This window comes from Saimiri boliviensis, chromosome 15, assembly GCF_048565385.1.
Source record: "Saimiri boliviensis isolate mSaiBol1 chromosome 15, mSaiBol1.pri, whole genome shotgun sequence".
NCBI classification, from domain to species: domain Eukaryota; kingdom Metazoa; phylum Chordata; class Mammalia; order Primates; family Cebidae; genus Saimiri; species Saimiri boliviensis.
In genome coordinates, this window is record NC_133463.1 from 38,998,189 (window position 1) to 39,026,012 (window position 27,824).

The 27,824-nt window shown below is 32.2% G+C and overlaps 1 protein-coding gene across 1 annotated transcript in view; it reads right to left on the minus strand.

Annotated features, from left to right (window-relative positions):
• The window catches only part of CNBD1 (cyclic nucleotide binding domain containing 1), a 472,954-nt gene that overhangs the window by 98,056 nt on the left and 347,074 nt on the right, over positions 1-27,824 (minus strand). The window contains 2 exon segments of the mRNA XM_074386907.1: positions 13,894-14,026; positions 15,300-15,437. Coding sequence (XP_074243008.1) covers positions 13,894-14,026; positions 15,300-15,437 — 271 coding nt within the window.

A 27,824-nucleotide genomic window follows, 5' to 3' on the forward strand; every position in this document is an offset into this window, starting at 1 on the left:
GGAAGAGGAGAAAGGAAGGGTGATCCTGGGACTCACAAAAGGAAATAATTGGAGAGAGTGGAATAAAGAACTGGCTTGAGTTTACAAATAAATCAATCAATCCTAGATTGTTGTACTGACTGGAATCGCGACACTCTTACCTCTGCAAATCCACAGGCAGTTGCTTCAGACTTTTCCAAACAATAGAAAACCTCTTAAAGAAATCACGCAATGTAACAGAAGATTTATTTTCACATTTATCGGTTCTGGATTTCAAACATGACATTTACCAAAAGTTTAACCTTGGAAAGGTAAACTTTTGAGATTGAGTTTCTGTATTAATAAAGCAAATATACTTATTTGATAGAGTATTTTGAGAAGTAAATGAGACAACGTGTGTGAAAGTAACTAGGAAGTAGCTGGCACAGAATAGATGTTCAATAAATGCTAATTTTTCTCTTACCCAATATTCTGGACAAAGCAAAGAAATCAAGGCACATTTGGGCTGGGCGCAGTGGCTCACGCCTGTAATCCCAGCATTTTGGGTGGCCGAGGTGAGCAAATCACGAGTTCAGGAGTTCCAGACCAGCCTAGCCAATATGGTAAAACTCCGTCTCTATTAAAAATACAAAAAATTAGCTGGGCATGGTGACAGGCACCTATAATCCTAGCTGAGAGGCTGAGGCAGGAGAATTGCTTAAAGCTGGGCAACAGTGAGAGAAGGAAATGAAAGGGAAGGGAAAGGGGAAGGGGGAAGAGGGAAGGGAAAAGAAAAAGGGGAAAGGGGAAGGAGAAAGGAGAAACAGAAGGGGAAGGGGAAGGGGAAGGGGAAAGGAAAGGAATGGAACGGAATCAAGGCACATTTGAAGTTAAAGGAATATCCATTGATGTTGTTCAGTGGGTCAGGGTGTAGTGGTCATGCGGTGAGGAGTAGCCCCTCATTTTCAGAAGCAGAAAGGATACATTGAAGTCCTCTGCTGCGCTTAGAGGTAACATGATTTAATAAGGTCTTGTGCATTGTCTTGAGAACCTAAGCAGTTAATACTATTTTCTTGAGGGAGGGGAATAGTATAGATTTCAAATTTATGACACCATAAATATATACAATTTTTAAACTATAAACATGCATAGTCTATTTGCAATTGGGGTAAAGCTTTTTGGAATATAAAATTACCTTTATAATAAAAAAAGTATAACAATGTAGTTACAATAACAAAAATAAAAATCAGATTTGCAAAAAAATTTGAAAATTATTTTCTCAAATAAATTGTCATAAGATGGCTGTAAATATTGTTTCCAGATATATGCATAATACAGTTTAGCTTGTATACATCTACATTAATCATTCTTTATTAATATGTTAATGTCTATATTAAGGCTTTATTAATATAAATATAGAATATGTAGAAGGAATATATAAGATACAGAATTTTAGATAGGATATAGAGATATAAATATCACTTCATGAGGCCCATTATCATCCCATAAGATACCTAATCCATAATCCTGGTATCTCAATAGATTTACTAGTACAACATAGTTCATTTTAAAATAAAAATTAAGCTGGGCGCGGTGGCTCAAGCCTGTAATCCCAGCACTTTGGGAGGCCGAGGCGGGTGGATCACGAGGTCGAGAGATCGAGACCATCCTGGTCAACATGGTGAAACCCCGTCTCTACTAAAAATACAAAAAACTAGCTGGGCGTGGTGGCGCGTGCCTGTAATCCCAGCTGCTCGGGAGGCTGAGGCAGGAGAATTGCCTGAGCCCAGGAGGCGGAGGTTGCGGTGAGCCGAGATTGCGCCATTGCACTCCAGCCTGGGTAACAAGAGCGAAACTCCGTCTCAAAAAAAAAAAAAAAAAGAAAAAAGAAAAAAGAAAAAAGAAAAAAATAAAAAATAAAAAAATTAAAATTAAAATATTACAGGTAAATTTTTTTTTTTTTGAGGTAATCTTCACACACACACACTCACAGACACACACCCCGAAGTCTCACAAATGCATCTGTAAATGTGGGATTACAGACAAATTAGGGACATTCAAATGTCAGAGTAAAAGAAACAAATCTATATTAACATGGCTCACTCTTTTAGCTCTAGTCAGTTTTTAGAAAGTTATTATTAAAATGATTTATAAGATTTTAAAAGAGAAATATCATATACTAATCTTTACTGATAGATTTTAAAAATTCACATCTGTATATCTGTTACACCAATATTTTTGCATGTTTTTCAGTTTTACAGTATCAGAATGAGTATCGTATGCTTTATGCCTATGCTGTCCCACATGGTAGCCACTAGCCACATGTAGCTATTTCACATTTAAAATGTTGCTAGGTCAACTAGAGATATGTTATTGTGTAAAATGACACTGAATTTTGAAGACAATATGAAAACAAAATATGAAAAAGGTGTTAAGTATCTAATTAGTAATTTTTAATGTTGGTCACATTGAAATTAGATGTGTGTATGAGTTAAATGAAATATATAATTTTTTACTTTTTAAATGTAGCTACTAGAAAATTTAAAATGATATATGTGGCCTGCATTATATTTCTATTAGTATTGACCTAAGGTTTATACTTCCTCAAACCATATATTATTATACTATGATACTTTACGAATGATAGCCTATTTTATGATTTGAAGTCTTCTATCCCTTTTTAAAGACATCAGATATGCAATGGAAATGAATTCAGTTATCACTGGTCATGACGGCATCACCAAATTTAAAGACACTCCCTCTAATTACTTTTTCAGCAGTCAGTCCTGCTACTTAATGTCATCTTGTTAGACATACTCTGGATGTCACCATTCATAAATAAACCCTTTGGCCTTAATTACTTTCACACACTAATGACCGGGGCCTTAGAATTTGGAAGCAAATAAGAACCTCTTTTCTATTTTTGCTTCTTATCCCTTTCTCCGTCCTTGACATACCTGATTACTTCTATTATTTTAGGCTCTGTCTTTGCTCAATTTATCCCTCCAAATGTGAAGAAGCCTTCCATTCCCAAAAGCATGTATTGCCAAAGTCATAAAAACTGTCAATCTTAAGATGGCATGGACTAATGCTAATGCACTCCCATTGGTAAAAGACAGGAGTGGTGGATCATAACATCCAATATGAACTGCTTCTTTATTAGAAAGATTATTTTAGGTTTTTAGAAATCAAACTATTATAATTGTATCTATTTATTTAATTATAAACATATATACTTATTATAAAATGCCTAGAATATACAGGAATGCAGAAAAAAGGCAATCAATACCATCAAGCAGCAATAATCTTTAACAGTTTGGTTATAAATAATATTTATAGTGAAACACAAGAGTTTGCATTTTATTTATTTATTATTTTGTATTGTACTTTAGGTTCTGAGATACATGTGCAGATCATACAGGATTCTTTCATAGGTACATAAATGGCAATGTGGTTTGCTGCCTCCATCCCGCTGTCACCTACATCTGGCATTTCTCCCATGTTATCCCTCCCCAACCTTCCCACCACCGTTGCTGTCCCTTCGTTGGCACCCCCCCAACAGACCCCAGTGTGTGATGCTCCCCTCCCTGTGTCCATGTGTGCTCATTGTTCAACACCTGCCTACAAATGAGACATGCAGTGTTTGATTTTCTGTTCTTGGGTCAGTTTGCTGAGAATGACGTTTTCCAGATACATCCATGTCCCTACAAAGGACATGAACTCATCCTTTGATGGCTGTATAGTATTCCATGGGTGTATGTGTGCCACCTTTTTCTTGTCCAGTCTATCACTGATGGGCATTTGGGTTGGTTCCAGGTCTTTGGTATTGTAAACAGTGCTGCAATGAACATACATGTGTGTGTGTCTTTACAATAGAACAATTTATAGTCCATTGGTTATATACCCAGTAATGGGATTGCTGGGTCAAATGGAATTTCTATTTGTAGATCCTTGAGGAATTGCCACACTGTCTTCCACAATGGTTGAACTAATTTACACTCCCACCAACAGTGTAAAAGTGTTCCTATTTCTATACATCCTCTCCAGCATCTGTTGTTTCCAGATTTTTTAATGATCGCCATTCTAACTGGTATGAGATGGTAGTTCGCAATTTAAAATGTCCTACTTTGAAAATTTTAGAAGTTACTTTTATTAAAATGAATGGTATTTATAATTTAGCATTTCTAGATTCAAATGTTCACATATTTGGTTTGCTTAGCGAAAAAAGGTTCAAATTTATTTTTATATATTTGATTTGCTTCAAATGTAAAGAAAATGAAATTATGCAATTTTATTTTTTAGGTGAATAGAATTTCAACTTTTCTACTAAATTTCAGGAGATACAATACTAAAAGTTAATTACAATAATAGGAAATATAGCTTATGTCATGACAAAATCAATGGTCATTTTTGAGAAGTAGAAAGAGGTAGAGGAAAGAGTTTTATAAAGAGATGCAGTAGTTGCCTGGGTTACTGATGAAAAGCTCTATTTACTCATGGGGAATTTGAATAGATGAGTGTTCTATTATTAAAAGGTGTTTAATTTTATTTTATCTACTTCCAAGGGATTTGAATTAAATAAATTCTTAATTTATTTTAATTGCTATCTAGCAGCTGGATAATTATTTAAATAAGCAGTACTTTTTAAATTTTATAATACTAATATACTGTTCACCTTTATTATATTAATAAAATCAGAAGGCTAAATTCTAAGTAAGAAATTAAACTATATACTTTCTACAAAGTATGTTTGAAGTGCTCTATAGACACAAATATCTTTGTCAAATTCAAAACTGATTGTGTAGTGCATTATTATACTATAACACTATATTTTAATTATATTTCTAGCCATAATACTTCTGAGGTAAATTATTAAAGCTTCTATGGTAATAATAGTAGAAGCTGTTTTCAGAGAATGTTAAGGAAATTATTAAATTTTATAGTCATCACACATTTCTATTACTAATTATTACTCTAGCAAATAGGTATACTATGAAACCATAAGAAAACTGTTATTACAGAAAAGAAGCTTCATGGAAAATAAATGGAAGTTTCTTGAATTGTAAAAAAAAAATTCTAACAGAAAAGTTTAAATTTGAAATATTGGATTATATTTAAGTAATCTTCATAAATATTTAGAAAATAAACTAATAAAATATATATATTCCTAATTTGTACCTATAGATGATCAATATCACCATAAATTCTTTAATAGTAAAATATATACATATTACAGATAAAGCTGAAAAAAGTGATAAACAGGACCTTAAGAAGCCTTGGGAGCATTTGCAGATGGCAATAGCCAAAGTGCTTGAGTTTTAATAACAAAAGTAAGAGTGAAGGGAAAAAGAAATGTGATTTTACAAGTTGCAGAATAAGAACACACACACTATTAATAGCAGGACTGTCAATAAAAACATGAATTAAAAATATCTTTTCATATATGAAAAGAATCATTCAGGAAACTACGCTTGGGCTCTGGGTAGGAAAATAAAAGGAACTCTCCTATGAACATTTATAAATAGTGGCCTACACTCACAAAAGACTTTGGAGTGGAGACAGTGAGAAAAACCAGGAAATGTGCGTTCTAATGCTGTGGGTGGTAGGTGAGAGCACAGGTACATTTAAACCCATACTTGACGATCCCTTCTCAGTGTCTGATGTGTGTTTAAACTGACATCTACAGACATATGCGTTTGTGCAGCAACAGGTAGAGATCTGAAAAACCAGAATATCCCCAACATGTATACACTGTCAGCATTGCAAAGAGGAAGTGGAAACATATTTCAAACGATCTATTCTATACAATATTCTTGAATAATGAAAACATGTCTCACATTAATTTATTTCCATTATTACCATCACTGCTACCTCTTATCTCCATTGCCTCTCATCTCTTTGCCTCTGGTAATACCAAAATAGACTCTAAATAGTTCTGGTTTTCTAATATCTCTCTCCTTTCAACTATAACTCACATTGCTCTGCTACTCCTCTAAAACTTTGACTTTTTCAGGTCTCTTCTGTTATTCAAAACCTTTAATGATGTCACATTATCTAAGTTAAAGACCAAGAATATAAATATGGTATTTAAAATGCCTCAGAGTACAGAAAGTCTGACTAATCTCCCAATGCTCATGAATATGCATGTGATTAAATTGGGCTGTTTGATCAACTGTCCTAAAGCAAAATCTAATGCTATTTCTCCTGCCTAGCATTCTCTCTCTTACCTTGGGTCCAACCACATTCAAAAAATCCTCTCTCCCATTCAGTTTCCACTTTATCTGTTGATATTTATTATGTTAGATAATATATATGTCTATGAAACACTGAAAATACCTTTAATATATGATATTTTGATCTATATCATTTGTTAAAAAATCATACTTTTTGTATTTTTCTAATTATTAAATCTTTGAGATCAAAACGGAAAACTCAAACTGTCCTACATAGTAAGGAGTACAGTGTAGTAACTCAAGCATTTTACTTTAAAAGATTTTAAAATGTGTTTCTTTTCATTGCCATGAAAGCAACTATCATGGTATTCTGCAAATAAATGTTAAATAAAAATATGAAGTGACAAATTTCATATTTTTATGAAAAAGCTTATTTTTTCAAATAAAAAAAATTTGAAGAAAGTAGTTATTCACAAAGGAGATTATTGGTAGAATGAACACCCAGTGCACAGCCCTTTGCTCCTAGGTACAGACAGCAGACACTTCCTATCTAATTTACATAAAAAGTACTTTATGAGAGTGTGTTAGGAAGCTCTAGTAGTGCCATAAAACTGGAATTCAATACTATAGAACAATCAAATAAAGCAGCCAGTGGGAATGCCCACTCACAATACAGAGCTCTTCTAAAGGAAACCTCACTCCTGCTTCTGTGTGCCACTCATCATGTGTGATATAAAGGGATAAACTTTAGAACCACCATGCTCATCACCATACCTGAAAGGAGAGCTGCTCCTGACTTCTTCCAAATACTGTAGAGAAATATCTACTGGGCAGAGTGGAGGCCATAATCAAAATTAAAACTTTTACAAAGGATTCTAGAATATGTAGCTTTTAGCTGTTTTTAGCTTTCACAAGTTAGTTAGAAGTATTTGGAAGGGGTATTGAATAATATAATCTACAGTATTCATTATTTGTGAAAGTTTTTTCTTATAGTTATATTAATAAGAACAATATGTACTATGACAAACTTAAGGATGGAGATTATGCTTGAATTACATTTATTAGTGATCATTCCATTTCTCATATCCCATTTAATAGAAAGTTTGCTGCATGATAGTGAGAATTAAACGTAATGACCAAAAATAAAAATTAGGTGATAGGTTCTACAAATCTTTTATTCCTGGTGAATCACTGAAGAGAACAGACTTTCTTTAACTATTGTTATCCTTAATGCCATGCTAATGGTTTCCTTATTTAATCCCACCTTTTTTTAAATTGCATTTTAGGTTTTGGGGTACATGTGAAGAACATGCAAGACTGTTGCATAGGTACACACGTGGCAGTGTGATTTGCTGCCTTCTTCCCCATCACCTATATCTGGCATTTCTCCCCATGCTATCTCTCCCCAAGTCCCCACCCCCTGCTGTCCCTCCCCTATTTCCCCCCAACAGACCCCAGTGTGTAGTGCTCCCCTCCCTGCGTCCATGTGCTCTCATTGTTCAACACCCGCCTATGAGTGAGAACATGCAGTGTTTGATTTTCTGCTCTTGTGTCAGTTTGCAGAGAATGATGGTTTCCAGGTTCATCCATGTCCTTACAAAGGACACGAACTCATTGTTTTTGATGGCTGCATAATATTCCATGGTGTAAATGTACCACATTTCTTACCTTAAATCAAAATTGCCTTTATTATCCCTGGATTATGTGTTTAAGACACTATAGCCTTGCAGCATTCTTAATGGTTGATTTATTGCAATGATGCAATTCTCTAAAATTTCTACTCAAAGACAGCAAAGCAACATTCCTATGTTTTAATTAGGAGGCTTATCAATAAAGGTATTAAGATATTTTAATATTGAATCAATGATAGCATTTTTCTCAGAGAAAATTAATGCTGTTAATACAACTCAGACATACTGAGCAGTGAAGAGTTAAATTATTTTCTTTTGGGAGAAAGAAGTCATAACTTTAGTCTAAGGGTAAGCACTGACATCAAAATATTCATTCACTCATCAACAATTTTCTCAAGGGCTTGCAAATTCTAAATACTCCTTGGATACTAAAAATAAATAATAAATAAATAAATAAATAAATAAATAAAATAAAAAAGACAGTCCTATTCCAAAGATATTTGAAGTATGGTGGAAAAACTGATCCTTACGCTATTATTTATGATATAGCATAGTGAGTGTTAAGATAGTACAAGGAAAGCCAGGCATGGTGGCATGTGCCTTTAGTCAGCTACTTGAATGATTGAGGTGGGATGATTACTTGAGCCCAGGAGTTTGAATCCAATCTGGGCAATACAATAAGATCTTGACATCACCCCCGCCAAAATAAAGAGGTGATTAACAAAGAAAAGATAGGACAAGAGTCGGAAAACTTTAGCACATGGACCAAATCTGACTCAAGGCCCATTTTTTTATAACCTACAACTAAGAGTGATTCTTACATTGTTACAGACATTAAAAAGAAGAAGGGACTGAATATGTAAGAGAGGCACTGCATGACCTACAAAGCTTAAAATATTTAGTATCTGCTCTTTAGCAGAAAAAGTTTGCTGATGCTCAAAGGAACAAAGCGGCATCTCTGCTAGCAAAGAAATAGCAGTAGAATCTAAATTGGCCTAGAAAACATGATCTTAACAATAGTCAATAGTAAATTTACTGAAATTAGAGTTAAGTAGCATCTCCAGAAAGAGAGAACAACACGTGTAAAAGGCCTCAATGGGGATGGTGATCATAGAAGAACTAATAAAATTCAGGTAGGAAGAAACATGAACAAAAAGGAGAATTATTAAAATTAAAACTTTGAGTTACAGGCCTGGCCCAGATACAAACTGCCTTTCAAACTATATTAAGGATTTTGCATTTTATCTGAATGACAATAAGAAGACAGAGGCTATTTCTAAGGGAGTGAATAACAAGAAAAACTTTAACACTGATTAGCACAGCTAACAATATACGAGAAAGAGTCCGAAACAGAAAAGATTACTAAAAATAGGGCTTTAAAGTAGGTGACAGAAAATTCTAATATTAGATAAGATAAAATAAGCAAATGGAAACATTATAGTAAAAATGCTTTAAGCCAGAAGCAAGGAGAAAATATTGAAAGCAGCAAGAGAAAACCTCATCACTTTTAAGTGAATCGCAATAAAATTAACAGGTGTCTTCTCATCAGAAACAATAACAGAAACCAGAAGAACGTGGGATTGCATTTTCAAAATATACAAATTAATCCACTTACAACTCCAGATCCTATACACTGCAAAGCTGACTTTCAAAAGCAAAGGATAAATGAAGAAATTCTCAGTACAAGAAAACCTGCTATCTGTTGCTAGCATATACTCCCTCAAAGAATTACTAAACAAAGTTCTTCAGGCTGCAAACAAGCGTCCCCAGACACTAATTTGAATCCACATGAAAAATCAACAAGAACCACTAAAGGTAAATATATAATCATAAAAGATAAGAGAAATGTGTATTTCTTATCCATTCTTCTCTTACTCATAAAGAGTCATTGTTTAAAACAATATGTGTATAACATTATTGGATCTGTAAAATAGAGAAATATATTTGGCAACAGCACCATAAGAAAGCAGGTGGGAGAAAACTGATATTGAACTAAAGAAAGGATATCAAATGGTAAATCAAATTCTCAGGAACAAATAAAAAGACTAGAAATGGTAATAAGGTGTCTAATAAAATAAACAGTATAAATACCTATTTGATCTATTCTTTCTGTTTTTAAGATATAACTTTATATAAAATAATGTATTGTTGAATTTGTAACATATATAAATGCAATATGTATAATAATAACATATAAAGGAGGAAATGGAAATAGAGCTATACCAGAGTGACATTTATAACTGGAATTAGTAAAAATCTGAAGTAGATTCTGCTAAATTGAAATGCATATGGTAAGCCCTAGAGAAACCATACAAAATAACAAATATGGTGAAAAAAAATTAAAAGAATTAACATGCTACATTAGAAAATGTTGTCCAAAATAAAAGAGACCATTGAAAGATGAATGAAGGAACAAAAAGACATCACCATCACAGGTACTTGAATCACTGACACCTCAAGGTATCAAACTGGTTCTGGGATGCTCAAGAGTATCTCATGGATCTAGGACTTTTGATTCCCTGCAGAGTAAACTGAACTGGAAGAGACTGATGTCAAAAAGTTGAAGGGATGTAGAGCCTATATATTTTGTGACTGAAACATTAAATACGCTTTTGATTTGAGATAACTAGATATAATTTTGACTATTATTATTATGGTTTTCACATATTTTATCTTTCTGCACTAAACTTTTTGTAATTTTTTTTCATTTTTTTCAATTATCATGTTTGCCATATCAAATCCTACCTGTAGAAAGACAGGGGCATATTGACATAAGCAAGAAAACAACAAAATATGCATAAGTGTTTGCCAAGTCAATATACCATTTTTTGTTATAAGCATGATGCACATAGGAACAGGTTGATTAGTGACCTAAGCTGGGATGTCGCTTTCAAGTCAGCCACATCTTAAAAGAATAACAACTGGGAAGACTTTACCTGGTGTATTATAAAATGGACAGGCCCAAACTATGAGCAACACTGTACACATTCATTATAATAAGGTTCCCTTGGCATATGAGGTAAAACTAGAAAGACTTAAGAAGTTAGCAAAGCAAATAGAGTCAGCTACAAGCTTTACTTATTTCATAGATTGCCAAGGATTAATCCTAAACTCTATCAAGCCTTTTAATAATTAACTAAATCCCTCTGGAACTCTATCCACTATACATTCTTAAAATAAGATCCAAACACAGATAATTATGCTTTTGAAATCATACTACTGCTAATTGTCAACCTAGATAATAAAAGTGTAATTTGAGCTACATTCTCAGATAAATTCAAAATAAATCTTGAGTCAACAGTCAGGAAGTAGTATAATCCAATTCTTCTATTTGACATATCAAGTTTCTCACTACCATAAAAGAAAATTAGGTGAGTTTGACAGGACTTATTCTTCACCTAGGTATATTTATTTATAAAAACCATAGTTTTTCAGAACTCAAAGGTCTTTGATGTTTATCAGATGAAATTGTCATTTTTCTCTGAGGAGAATAAACGTTTTCCAAAACTACGAAAGCACCCTACATTTATAAGTTTGGGAATAAATAGGTAAGAAAACAGTATTATTTTGACTTATTCAATATACTCACAGATTGTCAATGCAATAGGTAGTATAACAAACACTATCATTTATTCTTGAAGACATTTACCAAAAAGAACTTGAATTAAACATTAGTCTAAGAAACAGTATGTTAAGTGTGTCAGTACCTTTTTGGCTCTTTGATACAAAATTTTAGTATTTTTGATTGCTATTTTAGATCGAGATAGATTATCATTTGTAATCAAATATATCAAAACACATAATCATTCTCTCCTTTCCAAATTTCATATTCCTTTGGATCACAGAATTTAAAATATCTTTATGATAGTCTCTTTCCTCCTTTTTAATCAACTCAAAAATATTAATATAATGATAGATTGGGAAGGACTGGATATTATGGTTTTTTTTTTTTTTTTTTTTTCTTTTTTCTTTTTTTGAGACGGAGTTTCACTCTTGTTACCCAGGCTGGAGTGCAATGGCGCGATCTTGGCTCACTGCAACCTCCGCCTCCTGGGTTCAGGCAATTCTCCTGCCTCAGCCTCCTGAGTAGCTGGGATTACAGGCACACGCCACCATGTCCAGCTAATTTTTTGTATTTTTAGTAGAGACGGGGTTTCACCATGTTGACCAGGATGGTCTCGATCTCTCGACCTCGTGATCCACCCGCCTCGGCCTCCCAAAGTGCTGGGATTACAGGCTTGAGCCACCGCTCCCGGCCCGATATTATGTTTTTATTAAAAGCCTGGAAGTGAGGCAAAGATCAAAATTTGATATTTCTGATACAAAGTGGGAAACCTGTGACAAAACTCTGGCAAATCCAAAACATCAAGATTTAAATTATCTATTTCTATGTAATAAACATGGGGAGCTTAGAAATATTCAATTCCTGCTATTTTACAAGTCAGTTTCCTACTGGCCTTTCATTTGTAGTTTCGGTTTTTAAAAAATTGCCATTTATGGCCAGGCGCAGTGGCTCACACCTGTAATCCCAGAACTTTGGGAGGCTGAGGTGGGCAGATCATGAGATCAAAAATTCAAGACCACCCTGATCAACGTGGTGAAACCCTATCTCTACAAAAAATACAAAAATTAGCCATGCATCATGGTGTGTGCCTGTAATCCCAGCTACTCAGGAGTCTGAGGCAGGAGAATCTTTTGAATCAGGGAGGCGGAGGTTGTAGTGAACCAAGATCACACCGCTGCACTCCAGCCTGGGCAAAAGAATGAGACTCCATCTCGGAAAAAAAAAAAAAAAAACTATAACTAATTAGGAAAAAAATATGTCATAAACAAAAACACAGTATTACTAATATTTAATTTTATAAGCAAAAAATAGTTATTTGACTAAACATGGTTAAATACTACATCTCAAAAACATGATAAATAAAATATAAATAAATTCAAGCAGTGGAAGGAAATTTGGAACAAATATGAGAAAGGTTTCAGAGTCTCACCAAATTTAAGTGGTTTATTAGAGTATCCCTGCTTTTCAAAGCATAAACTTGCCTCTAGTGACATTTACTTTTTTTCAATAAAAGAACTCCTGGTATGCTGAACCTCATTTTCCTGTGTTATAGCCAGATTTCATAACTACTCTGCCATATTTTTATTATTAAAATAATTGCTGTTTAGAATATACCACTCAGATTCATTCATTTTAGAACTCTAATCTCAAACTTAAATTTAAAATGTTCCTCATTATAATTGCGGCTTTGCAGGCTTGGGGTAGAAATATTTCTGGGCTTGGGATAGAAGTATTTCTTTCAAACACTTCCTCTTCCATTATAATCTAAGTTCTGGCTCCTTCACTGTTTGGCTGTAAGGAAAGAGAGGCCAGGTTCCATCCTTTCTCTTTTACCTGTGGCTGTCTCTCATGGAGCAATTGTATTTCCTTACCAAAAGAGACCTAAAGCTCTGACCCCTCCTACCACAGTACCTCTCGGGTTGGTAACCCTTGTTAAATTGGCTTTCACAGATGGAAAAATTATGCAAAATAATTCAATACCACCTATACTTTTTGTGTACACATAATCCAGGTAATCTGTGCATCTTTGCTGTGTTGAATATCGAAAATGTAGATAGATGCTTCACTGCTGCTTTCTCTTATCTAGGCCTCACTCATTCTCTGTAATTATTTTTTCCACTGCTAATCTGTGTAGAACAAGTAGAGATTAGCAAACTTGCTGCTTAATAGTTATCCAGCCGGGAGAAAAGGAAAATCATTTTCTCTGGGACACTCGACACTGGGACCACTACATCACAAAACCATTTTCCTTTTCTCCTGTGTGAATGGTTATTCTCCCTAGTATTTCTGCTTTTCAGTTTGGCCCTTATAGTGACAAGAGGAGAACAGCTATAGGAAGCAAAGAGAGATGTTAAAGTAAGGTTAGTCCTGAGACTACTCTTCAAGCCAGTACAGTATCATTTTTAATAAAAAGCAAAAAATAATCTAAATGTCCAATTCAAATGTTATTATCAATAAGAATATTTTATGAAGAAATACTGTATAAAATATTACAACTATGAAGAATTTCAATTCCAATAATATAACAGTATGCAAACAAAATGATCCAAAATTGTAATAAACTCACCATGTCCTGGAGGAAATTTTTTCCATTTAAGGAGTGCAGTTAGCTCAAATATGGATAAAGTAGGCCATTCCTCATAATAGGGACACATACGGATTAATTTCAACTTTTGCATATTTTCAAGTTTTGTTTTTTCCTAAAATAGAATGTCATTATCAAATTATGAATAATAGGTAATTTAAAATCAAAGAAATAGCAAATAAATGGTGAAAGAAGTAAAATAAAAGCTGTATGAATAAAAGTTAGTATAGAAGACATTCTAATTTTATCAGAGTATCACTCTATGACCACAGACATATTAAAATGTTAATCTTCAGATCTACTTACTAAAATTACATTTACTCACCTTTCATACAATATTATACTTCTATAAATGTTTTAATAATTTTTAAAAACCCTATCATAGTCAAGATTAAACTAAAAAGTTGTGTTTGATATTAAGTAACTGGTACTGATATCTGGAAAATAAAAATAAAATATACAGCCTTTTTTTTTTTTAAGCCAGCCACTCTGAAAATTCAAACATATGAGCACCAGGGATTTGGAATAACACAGAATTCTGAGAAAATTATCTGCACCCTTGGCACTGGGACCACTAGATCACAAGAAATCACCACCATTGGAGATGTAAGAAGGTGCATGTCTTCTCAGCTCCATGTCGCATGAGCACTGAACCATAGTTTATGCTAGCTTTCTACAGGACCTGCACCTGGCTTAAGCTCATTCAAAAAAAAAAAAAAAAGGAAAAAAAAAAAGAAAGAGCAGGATCATGGAAACCTTTCAATCCCATTATTTATACAAAATTCCTCTGCTATCCAAGGGAGGAGAAATGGGAGTCAAGAAAAAATTTTGATTTATTTAGAAGAGAGAATACATTATTAAACTTTAAGTAATTGTGTTATCTTAAAGCTGCAGAATTAGGGAATCAGAATAAGTTGTTATCACTTTTTCATGCAGTTCTGAGTTTTATATCTGTTGCAATTATGAAATAACATACCAATCATATTCAAGTATTTTTCCTTCTAAAGTAGACTATAGAGAGCTGCAGCAGTACTATCTGTCTTATTATTCTAGTATTCCTAGCACATGACATGCTGTGGACAGGCAAAACACGTATTTGTTGAATGAATGAATAAATGAATGAATAATTTAATGAGTTAGAGGTTAATAAAAAGCCAAAAGCTATTTTAAAATTACCTAAAATGTATCCATAGAGACCTCTGTTTATGCCTCACCTACCCATCACCAGTACTTATAAGTGATGCTTGTCAAATAAACCACATTTTTTGGTCTCTAGGTTAAGTTAAAATTTAAAAATAAAAAAGAATATCTTTGTCCAGTGAAGCAAAATGTAGCTTGAGTTTATGTCCAATTTTTGTTAATATTTATAATATTAGATATCATCATACCTCCTTTATCTTTGCATATCCCTTTGCTGGAATTTTAAGAATTTCACAATCGTTTTCTGTCACCACCGAGAATGCCTGTGTTTCTGATTCAGTCTCAGGTATAATTTCCAGAGTTCCAAAGGTACTCCATTTACTAAGCTGTAAAAATACCAGAGACAATTTAATGTTTATTACCGCTCATCAACATAAATATGCCAGTGAAGGACTGGATTGTAGTTCAAGTTTTAATTCTATGGAAGAGGTGGTTCAAACAGTCTTTGCATAGATGGCTCTGACTAACTCAGCTCAGTGTCACTTCCCAAGGCAAAAAAACTGGCCATTCTTTTTCACCAAGATGAAGAAAACAACATAAAAATACATTCCGTTTCATCCCATGATTTCAAGTGCCTATTACAGTGCTTGTTATATAGTAGCCATTCAATAAATAGTAGTTGAAAGAATGAATAAATATAGTACACTTATATATATGGTCTTCTGCTTATTATTGCATGCTGGTAGTAATCAGTAATAACAAAAATGAATAAAAATGTTAAACAGTATATGAACCATTAACATATATTTATGAATGATTGCTTAACTTAACTCAATATATAAATGATAAATATTGAGCATGGAAAAATGTTACTACTAGAATACATGTAATAAATTATTAGGTTATAATGTTATATATACCTACATAGAGAACCTATATTTATATTTACGGGGGAAAAAGTGGAGGGCATGTGAAGGACAAGAATATTTTTTTGAGAGGCTGAAGAGCTTCTCAGAGAAAACATCAGGTCAATATGCCTATCTAAGATGATATGGGAAAACTTCCACTTTTCTTCTTTTTAATTTTATTATTATTATTATTATTATTTAAGTTCTGGGGTACATGTCCAGAACGTGCAGGTTTGTTACATAGGTATATATGTGTCATGGTGGTTTGCTGCATCCATCACCCCATAACCTACATAGTCTCTTTTTCTTTTTAACTAAATGCACAACTGAGTTTGAATCTGCAAGTACAAACATGTAGAGGAAATTTAAAATGTCAGAGTCACAACTAAAGCCAAAGTGGGCCACAGTCCTATCAAAACAGGGAAAGGTCCTGAAGGGCTGAGTTCTGAGGCTTGTTGTACACGTAGGAACAGGGGATGGGACGCAGAGCCATGCAAGGTGAGAGACTGGAATTGTGCATCTTTGCCTGAAGTCTAGGAACTTGGAGGATTGTCCCAGTTGCAAAGTGTGAACAAGAAAAACTATATCCAGTACTTTATGAAAGTCACATAGAAGCTGGCTATCTAGCTGTGAAACTGCAGAGTTGCCAGAAAATCAAGAACCTAGGTCTGCAACTTGTGTGAGTGCAGAGCATAAACTTATGCATAGTAGAGGATTCAAAGCTGAAAAATTAATGTAAAACCTGATATACACAACTGGTAAAACCCCTAGGACCCAGGAAAGTATTTATACAAACTTAATCCTATGTATAAATTCAGAGATAAAGGAATTCCCACAGAAAGCAATTTTTGCTGATGACAAAATCATAATAAAAACAATTATAAGCCACACAAATGAATAAATCCCTATAAAGGAAAGTCCATGAAGAAGGAGAAAAAAATTGCACAACCCAAAAGAAACTACATACATTTAAAATATTTAACTATAAAAATCAGAACATGAAATAATGTAATCAAAAATAGGTATTTTGAAAAAGAATAATATAAAACATATAAATAATAGTAACACTAATTTGGAGATTAAAGATAATTTAGAAAAAATCATAACACGAATAATACATGAGAAAATAATTTGGAACAAAATACTGAAGAAATAAAAATAGGAAGGGGGTTGTAATTGTTCTAGGAGATAGATGGAGACCATTTAGCATATATCTAATAGAAATTCTAGAAGAAATTGAAAAGAATGGGCAAATGGTGGCTGCAAATTTTCCAGAGATAAGGGAAGAAGTGAGTTGTCCAAACCAAGCAACACACAAAACTAAGAGAGATAATTGTTTTTATTTTACTGCTCAGGATTTGGTATATTCCTCTAATCTTTCTCCTCTCCCAAATCACCCCTTTATGATCTTATTAGCTATCCATAATTTCAAACAGATATTATCTACTTACATTTTATCAATTTATCTATTGTTTTAGGGTGTTAGCTGGACTTGCCTAATAAGCCATAAAAGCAGAAATCCTCCATGACTTTGAATAATATTCTTAAGGATTTCTTTCTCAAGTAATTAAAAATATCATCAGACTCCCTAATATTAATAATTAGGAAAGTATAAAACTTATACCCCTTACATACCCAATTATTTTAGTTGAATTATTTTGAAAATTATTAATATTTATAATTTTCCATTTTGTTCTGTAAATATGGTCATCTTAAAAGAGAAAAGAAAACATAACTTTCAACATAGAATTCTTTATTTACTTGAAATAGCAATTTAGAGTTAGAGTAAAGAAATAAGATATTTTAGACATTATATGAAACAAATTACTAAAGGATGAATTTCAGCTAGAACAATACTGAATCCAAAATGGATGGCAAATAATTACCTAGAAACATTGGTAAATGTAAATAGCATTATTGACACATAATAATTTTTAAATAGATAATATGGTGTGCTTTTAAAATAAGATTTAAACTGCTTTTAAATAGTAACTTAGAATAGACAAGTAGAAAGTTAGAACTAAAGTATTTGAGGACCTTTATATTTGGGGGCTAGGAAAGAAAAACATTGAATAGTTTTCTTACTTCAATTACAAATTTAATTTTATACAAGTTAAAAAAAGAAAGTGAGTGCAATGACAAAAAGTAAAGTGATGAACTGAGGGATATTCCTACAAATATAGCAAATATAAAAAATACTTGAAATATCTAATAAACATCTATAATTTAACTTAAAGAAAATAATAAAAACATATAGTTATTTAAAAATACAAAAAAAAATTTTAGAAGAGAAACTATTTCCACAAGAGATGGACTAAATGACTCATACACAAAAGAAACCTGCTCAATCTCAGTAGGAGACAGAAAATTATATTTAATGTAATAATGCCACATGGTTTTTATCCACCAGATTGATAGTATTAAAGTCTTCTAGCCTATGAGAATGGGAAGATAACTTTTATTTATAACTCAGAAAACTGTAAAAACCTTTAAAAATTAGAAATTATCGGGCAGTATCTATTAAAAATAAACCAGAAAAAATATGCATGCAATGTCTTATCCAGAAACACAACTCCTAGAAATCTACCTTATAGAAATAAATAAATACATTTTAAGGAATTCAACCGTCTGTGTTTTAATATATTGTTAAAAAATTATCTACATTTATATATCTTAGCCTGGAAGAATTGTGATTAAAAAAAAACAAATAGTGGTAGTATATTAAAATTTGTGTTTTACAAAATGAACAGCTACAAAAAGAGTAATCCATATGTGTATGTGACTGTTTAAAAGCCAGTGTCAATTCAGACGAAGATGTGCAAGTATACGTGCAAGACTTGATATAGTTCATATGTTCAGGGAAGAATGATGGAGCTAAAATAACCAAAGATTTATTAAAATTTCCTCCAATCTCCTTGTATTTGTTTCAATGGCCATAAAAATTATGTATTAAATTTTTAAGTTTTAGACACTTATTAAAGAATTTAAAATACAGCTTCAAAACAAAATGCTGAGTTACCTTCCAGACATGTGTTGTTTTGATATCTTTAAAAATGTACATAAAACATCTAAATGATATACAGCGGATGACTACAGTTGTTATAGCTGAAAACTGCAGATAATAATCATGGTCTGGCTGGGCGTGGTGGCTCACACCTGTAATCCCAGCATTTTGGGAGGCCAAGGAAGGCAGATCATGAAGTTAAGAGATCAAGACCATTTTGGCCAACATGGTGAAACCTTGTCACTACCAAAACTACAAAAATTAGCTGGGCGTGGTGGCATGTGCTTGTAGTCCCGGCTACTCAGGAAGGAGAGGCAGGAGAATCCCTTGAACCCAGTAGGCATAGGTTGCAGTGAGCCAAGATCACGCCACTGCACTCCAGGCTGGTGACACAGTGATACTTGGTCTCAAATAATAATAATAGTCTACTTTATATTCTGTATTTTTTGAATTTTTAATAAATATAGCAGTGTATAACTCAGACAACACTATAAAGCTATTTGTAGCTCAATCTCTCTCAATTTTTTGAAAATATTGAGACTACATAGATAATCCTATTCTGATGGGGATAGTTGGTAGAATTGCACAGAAGAAACAGTATCTCATACATATAAATTCTCATGTAATTTTACTGAAAAATAAATTGATAACTGTATTGAGAAATAATGTATTCTCTTGCTTAATTTTTTTAAACTTCTATAATAATACATAACCGAACAATCTCCCTCTAAATAAGAATTGGTAAATCTATAAATATTCCTTTTCAATAGTCATAAGATTGAGGTTTGTTTTAAATTGCATTTTATAAAAATAAACTTTCCTGAAAAACAGGAGTATTTAATAGATATAATTTTTGTTCTCCTTATTTTTTCCATTGCTTTTAGCTTCCATTCACTAACATATTAAATGAGCTCAGCATATTTTTTTTCTTTTTTAAAGGGCTGAAGAAGTGGACAAAGAAAACACAAATTTCAGGGACTCATAATCTTTTCAATAGATGAACTTCTTCTGGAACTTCTAACATATTATTCCGTAGTTTGTGATTATTTGTACATCTATTTTTCATGAATGAGTTTCTGTAGCTTTTAATTACATTCTCAAAGTTGTCTAAAGTCTCCAAAGAAGAGTAATAAGCACTGATCCAGATTGAAAAATATTATTTTTCTCCAAAGATTTAGACTCTAATTGCCTTTATAAAACGTTCATTCTCAAAACCAAAGCATAGTTAAAAAAAAAAAAAAAAAAGGATAGGGAGGTACTGCATTTTACACTATTTCACATACTCAAGGAGAATGTGGGCCATAATAGGACTATATACTGATATCTGGAAGGTAAAGTAGGAACAAACTGGATGTGAGGACAATCTGACTGGGACATAATGCATTCCATTGGCTGAGGGATGGGTCTATATGCTTAAATAGAAATTTCTTGGATACACTTGTTGCTGAATCAAATAGGAATATCTTTTCAATTATAGAAAAAATTATCTTTCAGGATAATATGAATATGTACTTTCTAAGTCAAACCTACAAGTCAAATCAGTTTATAAATGTAGCCAATAAACTTCTCTTTAAAAGTTGGCTAATCATGACTTCCTATTATGTCCCCCATACACTTTAGCAAAAAGAATCTAGATATTACAATGGATAAGAGAACTAGAGGAAGAAGTTCTTTTTATTTCCTCTCAAACAGAGAGGAAATAAAAAGTTGTGTGGTTCCCTCAAACCACCTCAGGGCATTTCCACCTTTTATACCTGTTTACTTATATAGGGTTTATGTAAACAAGAAATAAAATTGAAGCTTCATAGCTTAAAAATGTAAGTACATATACATACATGTATAAATATAACATTATTTTTCAATCTTTGCCTTTCTGAGAAGTAGAAACGATAACAGAGCATTTCCTACTTTTGTTTTTTGAGTTGGAGTTTCAGTCTTGTTGCCCAGGCTGGAGTACACTGGCACACTGCAACCTCCACCACAATCTCCGCCTCCTGGGTTCAAGTGATTCTCCTTCCTCACCCTCCCAAGCAGCTGGGATTACAGGTATGAACCAACACAACTGGGTAATTTTGTATTTTAAGTAGAGATGGTGTTTCTTCATGTTGATCAGGCTGGTCTTGAACTCCCGACCTCAGGTGATGAAACTGCCTTGTCCTCCCAAAGTGTTGGGATTACAGGTGTGAGCCAACACACCTAGCCAGCATTTCTAGTATATCTGTAGTTATATGTGTGTGTGTATATATATATATATGTGTGTGTGTGTATACATATATATATTAAATAAAATATATATTTTTATTTAATATACACGATTTATATAAATATATAAACATTTACATAAATTTATGTATTTATATTTATATATGTATATATGTACATTATACTTTATAAAAATATATATTTAACTTCTAAATATACATTTATATAAATTATATATTTATATAGAATTGTAATTTATATATATTGTATATATAATTTATATATACAATTATATGCATAATTTACATAAATATAAATTATGTATTTATATAATTTACATAAATGTATATTTAGATATATTTATATATTATATAATATATAAATCATATATTTATATAACATATAAATATATATTTACATTTATATAAATCTATATATATTAAATACATATAAATCTATATTTATATAACATAATTATATATTTTTTATTTATAATTTATGTATACATTATATATTTATAGTCATATTTATTCAAATATTTATACATAGTTATAGATTTATAAATATATAACTAAAACAGATTTATATTTACTTATATATTTTGAGATAACTTTTAGTGTACATACATTCCATACTCATTATGAAATATCTTTATTTTTAATGATGCTCTTGCTATAAAGTCTACTTTGCCTACTATAGCACAGCTACTTTGGCCTTCTTTTGGTTAATCTAATCTGGTTCATTTGTTATTTTACTTTGCAACTTTCTTTATCTTTCCGATAAGGTAGGTATTGCTTTATGCAATATGAAATTTTTTCTTTAATGAAAGCATTTAACCTGTTTACATTCTATGTATATTTGCTTTTAAATCTGCCATCTTAATATTTACTATTTTTCTATTAATATTTTTCTCTTAGTTTTTTTCTCTTAATATTTGCTATTTTTCTATTTCTTTGTATCATTTCCTATTTATTGCTAAATTCTGAACTAATCAAATATTTTTCTATATTTTATATTCTCTTTTACCTTATATATTTTATATAATTTTGTTGATTAGTTATTACTTATCAATTCTTGTCTCATTAAAGTGTACCCTAAATTAGTGTCCCCCATTATGCATGGAAGATACATTCCAGACCCTTATTGCATTCAGAAATTGCAGATAATACTGAATCCTATATGTGTTTTTCTCCTATACATATTTATGATAAAAGTTTATAAATTAGGCACAATAAGATATTAACAAAAATAACTATTAATAGAAAAATTATAAATTTATAAATAAATCTAAATGTAACAATGGAAAATGTTTAAATTGCTTATTTCTGAAATTTTCAGGCCAACGTTGACCTCAGGTTACCGAAACTGTGGAAAGTCAAACCACAAATAAGCTATATTCCCTTTTCCACTTCTCAGAAAGGCAAGTATTGAAAAGTTCTTTAAATTCATTTACACTCTTCTCTTGCTGTTTTTGCTACTTCTGATATGTTTTATTTCTATATACATGTAGGAACTTCACAAGGAATAATACTGATTTATATAGTCAGCTAATATTTAGATTTATCCACATATTCGCCAGGAAGTCTCTTTGTTCTTCAGTTCTTTCTACATTTCTGTATTTCAATGTTGGATAACTTTGTTTCTGCCACAGTTTGTTTGTCCCCTTGCCATTCCTTTTAGTGTAACTTTGCTTGTAATGAAATCTCTCTTTACTGCTTGTCTGAATACAATGTTATTTTGCCTACATTTAAAAAGATGGTTTTACTGGTTGTAAAAGTCTAGGTTGGAAACTTTTTTTTTTTTTTCTGACTGCTTTAAAAATATATGTTACTGTTCTCTGGCATTCATTATTTATTAAGAGTTCATTAAAATTTACCTTGAAGTGTAATGTTCCTTTTTTTTTCTACTTTGAATTGAAACTATCTTTGGTTTAAATTAGTTTAATTTTGTGTGTCTAGTTGTGGTTGTCTAGCTTGTAATTCATACAGCATCTTAAATCTGTTGTTAGATGTCTTTCCACAGTCAGAAAAAAATTTCAACCAGCACTGCCTCAGGCAGGACTAAATATTGTTTCTACCATATTTCTTAGTTATCCTTTTGTTGAACTTTTAAGTGCATATTTGTCAGAATTTTTTATTGCAAAAGTGTTTGAACGTATTAAGGAATAAGTTTGTATAAGTAAATACCTTTATCAAAAACTTGAAAAACTCAAATATAAAACCTAATGATGCACATTAAGGAAAAACTAGAAAAACAAGAAAGAAAGAAAATAACAAATATCAGTGTAGAAATAAATGAAATTGAGATGAAAAAATATACGTACATATGACCAACAAAGTGAAATGGTGTTTCTTAAAAAAGATAAATAAAGTAGACAAACCTCAGCTGGATTAATTTTTAAGAGAGAGAGAAGATCCAAATTAAATAAGAAATGAAAAAGGAGACATAACAACTGAGACCACAGAAATACAAGGAATCATTAGAGAGAATTAAAAACAACTATACAACAAATTCAAAAACCTAGAAAAAAATGGAGAAATTTCTGGAAACATGTAACCTACCAAGATAGAGCCATGAAGAAATAGAAAACGTCAACAAACCAATAATGAATATTAAAATCAAAGCCATAATAATAAAAAATCTTTCATCAAACAAAAGCCCAGGAGGACATTATGGTTTCACTGCTATATTCTAACAAAAATTTAAGAAACTAATACAAACTCTCATGAAATCCTTAGATTAGAAAAGAAGATTAGATTAGAAACTTAATAGAAACTCTAATGAAATCCTTAGATTAGAAAGAAGAAGAAGAGGAGGAGGAGGAGGGAAGAGAGGAGAGAAGAGGGAGGAGGGAGGAGGAGGAGGAGGAGGAGGAGGGAGAGAAGGAAGAGGAGGAGGAGGAGGAGGAATACATACAAACTCATTCTATAAGGTCAGCATTACCAGCATAGCAAAACAGGATAGGACATAGCAAAATAAATAAATAAGTAACTGGAAAAAAAAATAAAGAAACTACAGGTCAATATTCCTGATGAACACTGATGCAAATAGAATGATTTTTATTTCTCTGGGTATATACACAGTAATGGGATTGCTGGGTCGAAAGTTAGTTCAGTTTTTAGCTCTTTGAGGAATCACCACATGGCTTTCCACAATGATTGAACTAATTTATACTCCCAACCAAAAATGTATGTTTTCCATTTTTCTCACAATCTTGCCAGTATCTGTTATTTTTTGACTTTTTAATAATAGCTATGCTGATTGGTATGAGATGGGTATCTCACTGTGGTTTCAATCTGCATTTCTCTATTGATTAGCGATGTTGAGCTTTTTTTCACATACTTGTTGCCACATGTGTCTTCTTTTGAAAGTGTCTGTTTATGTACCTTGTCTACTTTTTAATGGGCTTGTTTTTCCTTGTAAACTTGTTTAAATTTCTTAGAGATGCTTGTTGAGGGTTTTTAACATGAAGGAATGTTGAATTTTTATCAAAAGCCTCCTCTGCATCTATTGAGATGATCATATGGTTTTTAATTCTATTTAGGTGGTGGATCACATTTATTGATTTGTGTATGTTGAGCCAGTCTTGTATCTCAGGAATAAAAGCCTACTTGATTATGGTGAAGTAACTTTTAATGTGCTGCTAGATTCAATTTGCTAGTATTTTGTTGAGAATTTTTGTATCTATGTTTATCAGAAATATTGGCCTGAAGTTTTCTTTATTCATTATCGCTCTGCCAGGATTTGGTATCAAAATGATGCTGGCTTCATATAATTAGGAAGTCCCTCCTCTTTGATTTTTGTGTAATAATATCACAAGGAATGGTACAATGGTACTAGTTTTGCTTTATATGTCTGGCAGAATTCAACTATGAATCCATCTGGTCCAGGGCTATTCTTGGTTAGTAGGCTTTTTATTACTGATTCAATTTTGGAACTGGTTATTGGTTTGTTCAGGATTTCAATTTCTTCCAGTTCAGTCTGGGGAATGCAATTCCGTTTACATTAGCCACAAAGGAGTAAAATACACAGGGATGCAGCTAACCAAAAGAGTAAAAGATCTCCACAATGAGAGTTACAAAATACTGCTGAAAGAAATCATAGATGACACAAACAAATGAAAAAATATTCCATGTTCATGGATAGGAAGAAAAAATATTGTTAAAATGGCCATACTGCCTAAAGCAACTTACAGAGTCAATGCTATTCTTATGAAACTTCCAATATCTTTTTTTTTTCACAGAATTAAAATTTATATGGAACCAAAAAAGAGCTTGAATCACCAAACAAATTTTGAGCAAAAAGAACAAAGCTGGAGGCATCATATTACCCAACTTCAAACTAACTATAAGGCTATAGTAACAAAGACAGCATAGTACTGGTACAAAAGAAGAAACATAGACCAGTGGAACCAGATAGAAAACTCAGAAATAAAGCCATATACCTACAACCACCATCCTTAACAAAGTTGGCAATGACAAACTACAGGAAAAGGACTGCCTATTCAGTAAATGGTGCTGGGATAACCGGCCAGTCATATGAAGAAATTTAAACTGGACCCATTCCCTTTACCATATATAAAAATTAACTCAAGATGGATTAAAGACTTAAATGTAAAACCTAAAACAATAAAAGCCCTAGAGGAAATCCTAGACAGTGCCATTGTGGACATCAGCTATGGCAAATAATTTATGACTAAATCCCCAAAAGCAATTGCAACAAAAACAAAAATTGACAAGTAGGATCTAATTAAACTTAAGAACTTCTATATAACAAAATAAACTATCAACAGAGTAAATGACAACATAATGCAAGAAAATATTCATAAACTATGTATCCGACAAAGATCTAGTATCCAGAACCTACAAGAAGCAAATAATTCAACATGCAATAAACAAATAACCCCATTAAAAAGGGCAAAGGACATGAACAGATGCTTCTCAAAAGAAAACATACATGTGACCAGTAAATATATTTTAAAATGCTCATCGTCACTAATTATTAGAGAAATGCAAATCAGAACCACAATGAAATACCATCTCACACCAGTCAAAATAGCTACTATTAAAAAGTCATAAAACAACAGATGTTGATGAGGTTGAAGAGAAAAAGGAACATTTATACACTGCTGGTGGGAAGTAAATTAGCCACTGTGGAAAACAGTGTGGAGATTCCTCAAGGAACTTAAAATAGAGCCACTATTCAACCCAACAATACCACTACTTGGTATATACGGAAAGGAAAATAAAATATTCTACCAAAAAGACACATGTACTCATATGTTCATCACAGCAGTATTCACAATAGCAAAGAGATAGAATCAATCATCATAGTGGACTGAATAAAGATGCCCATCATGGCAGACTGAATAAAGAAAATGTGGTATATAGACACCATGGACTAACTCACAACCAAACATAAGAACAAAATCATGTTCTTTGTAGCAACATGAATGGAGCTGTAGGACATTATCCTAAGTAAATTAATGCAGAGACAGAAAAACCAAATACTTCGTGTTCTTACTTATAAGTGGGAGTTAAACATTAAACACACGTGGTCCCAAAGATGGGAATGATAGACCCTGGGGACTGTGAGAGTGGGGAGCAGAGGAGGAGGGTGTGTGTTGGAAGGCTACCTATTGTGTACTGTGCTCACTACCTGAGTAATGGGACCATTCCTATGCCAAGCCTCAGCGACATGCAATTTACCCATGTGTTAAACCTACACGTGTATTGGCAGACTCTCAAACAAATAAGAAAACAAAACAAAAATACTAGCAGATTAAATTCAACAATTAATTTTTGTTTATAAACACTTTGAATTGCATTTTTGCCTTTTCTATATTCACCATTAAAGAGATTAACTATATGTTCTACTTTTATAATCATATATCCATTGAAAAATAATGATAATGTGAATTACTTTGGGCCCATTACCTGGATAAAGAAACCTAATTTCTCCCATTTAGATAAAGGTAGAAAATGCAACCATGTTAATGTTTAATGTAGTCCATTCATTTTCCACTGTTGCATGCTATACTCAAATTATTTTTCATATTTGCCAATATGGTATAAAAAATAATATTCACTGTACATTTTTGTTATTCTCTTAAACTTATTTTTAAATGTACAGATTATGCTACATTTCCTTGATTGCAAAAGTGGTTGAATATATTTTCATTTGCCAAATTATTTCACAGTTTGTTCTCCAAAAGATCAATTTATATATTTTATAATTTTCATTATATTATCCTTTTTGATTTGTTGATTATTGTACATTTCAGGTATTAATCCTTTGCCATTTCTGTATGTTGCAAATATCTTCCCCCAGTGTGTCCCTTATCTTTTGATTTACTTAGAATATCTCTTCGTGAACAAATGGCTGCTGATTTTAAACAAGTATCAATATAGTTTCTTTCCATACATCTCTTATTTAAAAGTTTTTTTTTCTGTTATGATGCCATGAAAGAAGGAGTATCTAAAATATTCGAAGTCTTTCCTTTTACCATTAGGCTTGTGATCCCAAATTAAGTTTTAAGGATGGTGTAAAGTAGGTATGCAGTTTTATCTTTTCTGTCTACATAAATAACAGACTGCCCTCATACAAGTGAATGAGCCCACAATCCTCACTGCTCTTGATGTCACAGTTTTACATTCAGA